At 46.5% G+C, this 10000-nt stretch overlaps 1 protein-coding gene across 1 annotated transcript in view; it reads right to left on the bottom strand.

The window, feature by feature from the left end:
* The window catches only part of ddr1 (discoidin domain receptor tyrosine kinase 1), a 23307-nt gene that overhangs the window by 12612 nt on the left and 695 nt on the right, over positions 1-10000 (bottom strand). Inside the window, exons 2-5 of the mRNA XM_030785598.1 lie at positions 5134-5236; positions 2434-2662; positions 2173-2320; positions 1-102 (exon numbers count right to left, since the gene is read on the bottom strand). The exon at positions 1-102 is cut by the window's left edge and continues 1 nt beyond it. Coding sequence (XP_030641458.1) covers positions 1-102; positions 2173-2320; positions 2434-2662; positions 5134-5236 — 582 coding nt within the window. The remainder of the gene's footprint in view (positions 103-2172; positions 2321-2433; positions 2663-5133; positions 5237-10000) is intronic.

Below are 10000 nucleotides of genomic sequence, written 5' to 3'. Positions count from 1 at the left end.
CTGCCTCAATGCTCCCATCGTAGGTGGAGTCGTTGAGGTAGACAGGTGAGCCCGACAGGTGCATGACGTGACCCACAGGGGCGGTGTACGCTTTCAGACCGTCTGACAGAGACAGAGACAGACCAGAGAGAGACCGTGTTAGCTTAGAAACTTAAAACATTTTTCCCATCAATGAAACATTACCACCGGTGATTTAATGTTTGATTTAATTTTTTCTGATTTTGTTATTCTGACTGATTGGTTGAATTAATATCTAATATTTATTTTTTGATTAATCGATGAGTTCGATTTATTCATTTAGGTTACTGATCAGCTGATGAATGAATGCAATGATTGGATGAGTGGATGAAATGATAGATGGATAGAGTGATGGATGGATGGATGAAACGATAGATGGATAGAGTGATGAATGGATGAGTGGATGAAATGATAGATGGATAGAATGATGAATGGATGAGTGGATGATATGATAGATGGATAGAGTGATGAATGGATGAGTGGATGATATGATAGATGGATAGAGTGATGAATGGATGGGTGGATGATATGATAGATGGATAGAGTGATGAATGGATGAGTGGATGATATGATAGATGGATAGAGTGATGAATGGATGAGTGGATGATATGATAGATGGATAGAGTGATGAATGGATGGGTGGATGATATGATAGATGGATAGAGTGATTGGATGAGTGGATGATATGACAGATGGATAGAGTGATGATTGGATGAGTGGATGATATGATAGATGGATAGAGTGATGAATGGATGGGTGGATGAAATGATAGATGGATAGAGTGATGATTGGACGAGTGGATGATATGATAGATGGATAGAGTGATGAATGGACGAGTGGATGATATGATAGATGGATAGAGTGATGAATGGACGAGTGGATGATATGATAGATGGATAGAGTGATGATTGGATGAGTGGATGATATGATAGATGGATAGAGTGATGAATGGATGAGTGGATGATATGATAGATGGATAGAGTGATGAATGGATGAGTGGTTGAAACGATAGATGGATAGAGTGATGATTGGATGAGTGGATGATATGATAGATGGATAGAGTGATGAATGGATGAGTGGATGATATGATAGATGGATAGAGTGATGATTGGATGAGTGGATGATATGATAGATGGATAGAGTGATGAATGGATGAGTGGATGAAATGATAGATGGATAGAGTGATGAATGGATGAGTGGATGAAATGATAGATGGATAGAGTGATGAATGGATGAGTGGATGATATGATAGATGGATAGAGTGATGAGTGGATGAAATGATAGATGGATAGAGTGGTGAATGGATGAGTGGATGATATGATAGATGGATAGAGTGATGATTGGATGAGTGGATGATATGATAGATGGATAGAGTGATGATTGGATGAGTGGATGATATGATAGATGGATAGAGTGATGAATGGATGAGTGGATGAAATGATAGATGGATAGAGTGATGAATGGATGAGTGGATGATATGATAGATGGATAGAGTGATGATTGGATGAGTGGATGATATGATAGATGGATAGAGTGATGATTGGATGAGTGGATGATATGATAGATGGATAGAGTGATGAATGGATGAGTGGATGAAATGATAGATGGATAGAGTGATGAATGGATGAGTGGATGATATGATAGATGGATAGAGTGATGAGTGGATGAAATGATAGATGGATAGAGTGATGAATGGATGAGTGGATGATATGATAGATGGATAGAGTGATGACTGGATGAGTGGATGATATGATAGATGGATAGAGTGATGAATGGATGAGTGGATGATATGATAGATGGATAGAGTGATGAATGGATGAGTGGATGATATGATAGATGGATAGAGTGATGAATGGATGAGTGGATGATATGATAGATGGATAGAGTGATGAATGGATGAGTGGATGATATGATAGATGGATAGAGTGATGATTGGATGAGTGGATGATATGATAGATGGATAGAGTGATGATTGGATGAGTGGATGATATGATAGATGGATAGAGTGATGAATGGATGAGTGGATGAAATGATAGATGGATAGAGTGATGGATGGGTGGATGAAACGATAGATGGATAGAGTGATGATTGGATGAGTGGATGATATGATAGATGGATAGAGTGATGAATGGATGGACTGGTTTTAGGTCTCACCTTCCCAGAGACAGCCGTAGAGCTCCACCCTCAGACACACACTCATGACTCGGTCCGCCAGCGGGTAGAACCGAACCATACGGGCAATGATGGGCGGACCAAGGTCCTTCAGAACCACGTCATACGTGTTCTCATTCCCCGAAACCACCTGACCCAAACGCACACAGACACGACGAGTGAGGACCACAGGGCGAGAGAGGTATGAAACAAGCGAGCGACAGGTGAGGACAAAAGAAAAAATTTAAAATGAGAAATCTTGACCTCTTGACTCCATCTGTCCTTCCAGGTGAGCCACTGTCGTCCGTCGCGCGAATACCGCAGTTTGTAACTCCGCGCAAACTCCCGCCCGTGCCCGTCGGCATGGCGACCCTGCGTGCCGACCAGCGAGAGGAAGTGGAGCGTCCGCAGGTCCACCTGCAGGTACTCAGAGCCACTGGGAAAAACAGGACCTGCCGGACACCACGCCCCATCCCCCTCACCTGTACTCAACCTGAGAGACAGAGAGAGAGAGAGAGAGAGAGAGAGAGAGAGAGAGAGAGGAGAGAGACAGAGAGAGAGAGAGGGAGACAGAGAGAGAGAGAGAGAGAGAGAGAGAGGGAGAGAGAGAGAGAGGAGAGAGAGAGTCACATAGTACTCAACATAAGGGGAGAGGAGATAAACTCTGGCCCTAACACTCGGGTGGTGTGTAAGTTTGTCCGGGGGTCTTTCTCCAGTCCCCCTTCAGCACACTGACACCTGGCTGTAAAATGACTGCTCCATCACAAACTGTGTCCACACATCTGAGTTTTCATTAACACCTGCTCATGAACTGCTCATCTGAAACTGTGAGGAGTTCATGTCTGCACACACACACACACACACACACACACACGGACACACACACACAGACAGATACACACACGGAGGAGCCTCACACCAGGCTGAGACATCAGGGGCACAGACATTAAAGAAGAGTTGGTAGAAATGTCACCTCTCTGAGAGTTCATTGAGACATGGCTGAGATCTCAGGGAGACGTGCCTGAGCTCTATCCGACGTCTCGCGGATTTTTTAAACCTTAAAGCCGAGCCACGAGATCACCGGCAGGCGCGTGAGCTATGCCAGCGCGGCAGAATTAAAGTAAAAAAAAACAACCAAAAAAACGTTTTCCTTCCATCTCCAGCGGCCTCGATAAGACCCCGTGGCCGGGCTGTAATCGAGAAGTGGGCCAAGACTACGCTGGATCCAGCCGTGTTACAGGGTCAGAGAGACATTTCTCAAACCTTTAACCGACGTATATAACCATTTATGATCAGCACACACACACACAAGGCGCTGTGGGGACCTCCCTGAGAACGACTGAAATAAACATTCATGTTATCCCAGAGCGTGAATGAAACGGAGCAGAATGAGTGAGCATTAAATGGAAGAGACGTCTTGGGATTTGCAGAGGAAAAAAGGACATAAGGGCACCAGTGCTTAGGATTTAACGAGACGTAACTGAGACATTCGCGAGACACTGAAAATCTAGTGAATGAAACGTCAATCAGAACTGTCCCGGGAACCGTTGTGCAGAGACGCAGCTGAGATAATCGGTGCCCCCGTTAATGTGACTGACGACAGCTCGGAGACCACTGAAATATTTTTCGAGAACTTTGCAAAGATTCTTTGAGACCCAGATGTGAGAAAACTGTGATTCCAGAGAAAATGTGGAGACGTTGGTGAGACATTAAACTGAGTCATGAGAGAGAGAGAGAGAGAGAGAGAGAGAGAGAGAGAATTTTGAGGCCATAGTAGTGTGTTGAGACCCTCCTGAGACGTTTCTGAGAAACCAGCGAGACCGTGACACTGATGAATCTCTTAAAAACATCGTGCTCCCGGACTGCTCCCCTGCTCACGCCGTTGCAGCCGTAACATGAATCAAACGGTCCGGTCATCTGCCCGAACAGTAGGCTGAAGCCCCTGAGAGCACAGTGCTATGGAGACACATCTGTTTTATTACTGAGGAACGACGGAAAAATGACCGTGACGCTACTGTAACAAAAGAAAAACATTACTGTACGCAACCAAAGCATTACTGTAACAAAAGAGAAACACTACTGTACGCGACCAAAGCATTACTGTAACAGCAGCGAAACACTACTGTAGCAAAACACAGAAAACCCTGAGCCCAGTGAGCACATGCTCATTCTCTGAAAGTAACCGTCAGCCAAAGATGGATTATTCCATCACAAGGTTTTACTTTAAGTTTTCATCTCTCTCTCTCTCTCTCACACACACACACACACACACACACACACACACACACACTCACACACACATGCTGTCATCCAGTTGCTCTGTGGTGACATCAGTGCCCCCTCCCAAAAACTACACACATTCGTAATCCCCAAACTCCTACCCCTCCGACCTAAACACCCTGCCAAACGTCCCATCAGAATCCCCCCCCCCCACCTCTAATCCATCCATCTCTCTCGCTGTCCTTTTTCCTCTCTCTCTCTCTCTCTCTCTCTCTCTCTCTCTCAGAGCAGATTCTTCCCCTAGTGTCTTTTAAAAAGTCTTTGGTCCTAATCACAACCACATGAACAATGGGCTTGCCAAGCTCTCTCTCTCTCTCTCTCTCACACACACACACACACACACACACAACCCCCTTAATGTTTGCGGAAAGACTTTGAGACTTGTTAATCTTGCACTTTGTGCTGTCTGCACGTATAAAGCGTTAGCTGTGTGCGTTTGAGGTGGGCGTGAGGGGCGGGGTTACCATCATTACCTCAGGCTCTATATTTGGACCTACTTCATTACAGACATGTAACTTAACCTAACATAGAGTGTGTGTGTGTGTGTGTGTGTGTGAGTGTGTGTGTGTGTGTGTGTGTGTGTGTGGGTGCTTGTGTGCACGTGGAGTCAGCAGAGGGTTACAAAACAATGTTCTGGCCTAAAGCACACACACACACACCGTCAGACTCCTGCATAGAGCTCACCTGCCGTGTTTGGCCTCCGTAGAGTCAGACCAAGCGCTGGACGCTGAGATATCAGAGTCTGGGATGCTGCCATCTTCCATTCCCAACGCATAACGACACTTCGCTGAGAGAGAAAGACAGACGGGCAGACAGAGAGACGGGCAGACAGACAGAGAGAGAGAGACAGAGAAAGAGACTGTTATGTTTAACACTGTTAACGTAGTTCTGCCAACCAAAGTGATGTAATGTGATAGTTGACAACTGACCAGAAAACAATGCGGTCTCACACACGTGCATGAACACACACACACACACACACACACACACATTTCTCTAGTTCAACACGCTGTCTGAAATTCCAGAATTGTGTGGCTGCCATAGCAATGGCCCAGAAAGAAAATGGGAAAATAGGGTGTGTAAGGCAAGACAGAAAGAATGGAATATAATGTCTCAGCAGGAGAGAGAGAGAGAGAGAGAGACAGAGAGAGAGAGAGACAGAGAGAGAGAGACAGAGAGAGACAGAGAGAGAGAGAGAGAGAGAGAGAGAGAGAGAGAGAGAGACAGAGAGAGAGAGAGGGAGGTTTCTGATTCAGACATTACCAAATGATCCATGCCAGTCTTATCTCTGTGTGTGGGATTCTGGGGGATTTTTGAGGGGTGGGGTGGCACTCTCTCGCTCCCTCTTTCTCTCCCTCTCTTTCTCTCTCTGTCTCTCCCTCTCTTTCTCTCTCCGTCTCTCTCTCTCCCTGTCCCTCTCTCCCTGTCCCTCTCTCTCTTACACACACACACTCAGTTGCTGCCAGTGAGTCAGTGAATAAGAATGTTAAGGCTGAAAGACAAAACTCTCTCCACACACACACACACACACACACACACACACACACACACTGAGAGAGAGAGTCATGGACAGGTGCCTATTTCATTACATCATCACCCTGCTGCCAGAAAAGCTCTCTCACACACACACACATACACACATACACACAGCCCACACCCGTCCCTCATACTCTCTCTCTCTCTCTCTGTCTCTCTCTCTCTCTCTCTCGCACACACACACACTTTTTCTCTCTGTGTTCTCTCTCTCCCCCTCTCTCTCAGTCTTTGCATACTCTTTCAGTCTATCATTCTCCAGTGCCCCCCCCTCCCCCGAAGCTTTCTCACTCCTGACTCAATCTGCTTTTAGCTGATACACATCCTTTGGCCCTGTGATTAAGACTATATTCACCAAGAAAACTTTCACTCCACACAACCTGCCAACAACACCCCCTCACCCTACTCACCCTACACTCACACTGCTAAAGTCCTCAATGACCATGCAGCCAATGGCCACAGGATTAAAAACACAACTATTACACAACTCTTACACAACAGGCTCCGAAAACGGCAGACACAACTCTAACAGACTCCTAAAACGACAGACACAACTCTAACAGACTCCTCAAATGACAGACACAACTCTAACAGACTCCTCAAATGACAGACACAACTCTAACAGGCTCCGAAAACAATAGACACAAAACAGAATCACTACACAACTCTAACAGGCTCCTAAAACGACAGACACAACTCTAACAGTCTCCTAAAACGACAGACACAACTCTGACAGGCCCCTGAAAACAACAGACACAACTCTGACAGGCCCCTGAAAACGACAGACACAACTCTGACAGGCTCCTAAAACGACAGACACAACTCTAACAGACTCCTAAAACGACAGACACAACTCTAACAGGCTCCTAAAACGACAGACACAACTCTAACAGTCTCCTAAAACAACAGACACAACTCTGACAGGCTCCTAAAACGACAGACACAACTCTGACAGGCCCCTGAAAACAACAGACACAACTCTGACAGGCCCCTGAAAACGACAGACACAACTCTGACAGGCTCCTAAAACGACAGACACAACTCTAACAGACTCCTAAAACGACAGACACAACTCTGACAGGCTCCTAAAATGACAGACACAACTCTGACAGGCTCCTAAAACATCAGACACAACTCTGACAGGCTCCTAAAACGACAGACACAAGTCTGACAGGCTCCTAAAACGACAGACACAACTCTAACAGGCTCCTAAAACGACAGACACAACTCTGACAGGCTCCTAAAATGACAGACACAACTCTGACAGGCTCCTAAAACATCAGACACAACTCTGACAGGCTCCTAAAACGACAGACACAAGTCTGACAGGCTCCTAAAACGACAGACACAACTCTGACAGGCTCCTAAAACGACAGACACAACTCTGACAGACTCCTAAAACAACAGACACAACTCTAACAGACTCCTAAAACGACAGACACAACTCTAACAGGCTCCTAAAACGACAGACACAACTCTAACAGACTCCTAAGATGACAGACACAACTCTAACAGGCTCCGAAAACAACAGACACAAAACAGAATCACTACACAACTCTAACAGGCTCCTAAAACGACAGACACAACTCTAACAGGCTCCTAAAACGACAGACACAACTCTGACAGACTCCTAAAACAACAGACACAACTCTAACAGGCTCCGAAAACGACAGACACAACTCTGACAGGCTCCTAAAACGACAGACACAACTCTAACAGGCTCCTAAAACAACAGACACAACTCTGACAGACTCCTAAAACGACAGACACAACTCTAACAGGCTCCTAAAACGACAGACACAACTCTGACAGGCTCCTAAAACATCAGACACAACTCTGACAGGCTCCTAAAACGACAGACACAAAACAGAATCACTACAGAACTCTAACAGGCTCCTAAAACGACAGACACAACTCTAACAGACTCCTAAAACAACAGACACAACTCTGACAGGCTCCTAAAACGACAGACACAACTCTGACAGGCTCCTAAAACGACAGACACAACTCTGACAGGCTCCTACATCTGCTTTGCTTGCCATACTACAGCACTCGGCCATAACCGTCCGCACACAGTCAGCCGCTCCACCCGCTGACGGAGAGCCAGGCTCCACAGGAAGGCTGCTGCCCGCGAGGGTGTCAGATGGGTGGAGCTCCTCTCTCTCCGTGTGTCTGACGCCTGGCGAAGGACCGTGATGGTCGGGTCATTACCGGGGTCAAGTTTGGGGGGGGGGCTCTCTTCACAGTCAGGGACATTACGAAAGTACAGACCATGTGTAGGCAATTAAACGCCAAATGGGACGTGATGAAAAGATTGTAGAAAACACAATCACACACACACACACACACAATCGCACACACACACACACACACACACACACACACACTCAGACAAATATGCACAGCCTGGCCCTGAGGTTTTTACCACTAAATGAAACCAAATTGAACAAGTAATTTATGACCACAAAGGACTGAGTCCATGCCAGTTACACACAAACAAACATACAAATACGCACCAACACAGACACACACACATGCACACACCACAGAAACACACACGTGTTACGGGAAGAAATGCTGGATGCTTAACTAGCAATATCTAAATGAAAACACTCTCGGTGGGTGAAATCAGGAACTGAAACAGGAAACAAAACCCGTACGTCCACAGGGGCTATGGAAAGAGAGTCTGGAGCACCATATACCAGTATGGAGAATGACATGGACCAGTACGGTGCCCTTGTAAGTTCACAGAAAACCATTTAAAGAGTTCTCCAGCTCCTCTCTCTCTCTCTCTCTCTCTTTCTCTCTCTCTCCATCTCCATTAAAGAGACGACAAACCCAGGTATCTCGTGTGTATGTCAGTGCCTTTCCCTGCTCTACCACTACCATATCCTAAAAGTGTGTGTTTGTGTGTGTGTGTCTTTGACTGATTCTGCTGATTGTATTGACTGTATTATCTGTGTGTGTGTGTGTGTGTGTGTCTTTGACTGATTCTGTTGATTGTATTGATTGTATTTTGTGTGTGTGTGTGTGTGTGTGTGTGTGTGTGTGTGTGTGTGTGTGTGTGCGTGTGTGTGTGTGTGGTGTCTTTGACTGGTTCTATTGGTTGTATTGACTGCATTATCTGTGTGTGTGTGTGTGTGTGTGTGTCTTTGACTGATTCTGCTGATTGTATTGACTGTATTATCTGAGACTGGGCATTTGAGTGAAGGTTAGTGAGCAGCATTACCTGCCCTGACCGCCAGGCTACAGGACTGACACAGTCACTAACCTTCACTCAAACACAGAGTCTCTGACCTGCCCTGACCGCCAGGCTACAGGACTGACACAGTCACTAACCTTCACTCAAACACAGAGTCTCTGACCTGCCCTGACCGCCAGGCTACAGGACTGACACAGTCACTAACCTTCACTCAAACACAGTCTCTGACCTGCCCTGACCGCCAGGCTACAGGACTGACACAGTCACTAACCTTCACTCAAACGCCCAGTCTCTGACCTGCCCTGACCGCCAGGCTACAGGACTGACACAGTCACTAACCTTCACTCAAACACAGAGTCTCTGACCTGCCCTGACCGCCAGGCTACAGGACCGACACAGTCACTAACCTTCACTCAAACACAGAGTCTCTGACCTGCCCTGACCGCCAGGCTACAGGACTGACACAGTCACTAACCTTCACTCAAACACAGAGTCTCTGACCTGCCCTGACCGCCAGGCTACAGGACTGACACAGTCACTAACCTTCACTCAAACACAGAGTCTCTGACCTGCCCTGACCGCCAGGCTACAGGACTGACACAGTCACTAACCTTCACTCAAACACAGAGTCTCTGACCTGCCCTGACCGCCAGGCTACAGGACTGACACAGTCACTAACCTTCACTCAAACGCCCAGTCTCTGACCTGCCCTGACCGCCAGGCTACAGGACTGACACAGTCACTAACCTTCACTCAAACACAGAGTCTCTGACCTGCCCTGACCGCCAGGCTACAGGACTGACACAGTCACTAACC

The sequence above is a fragment of the Chanos chanos genome, chromosome 9 (genome assembly GCF_902362185.1).
Source record: "Chanos chanos chromosome 9, fChaCha1.1, whole genome shotgun sequence".
NCBI lineage: Eukaryota > Metazoa > Chordata > Actinopteri > Gonorynchiformes > Chanidae > Chanos > Chanos chanos.
The sequence above is the reverse complement of the archived record's forward strand: the minus strand, read 5'-3'. Positions and strand labels throughout refer to the sequence as shown.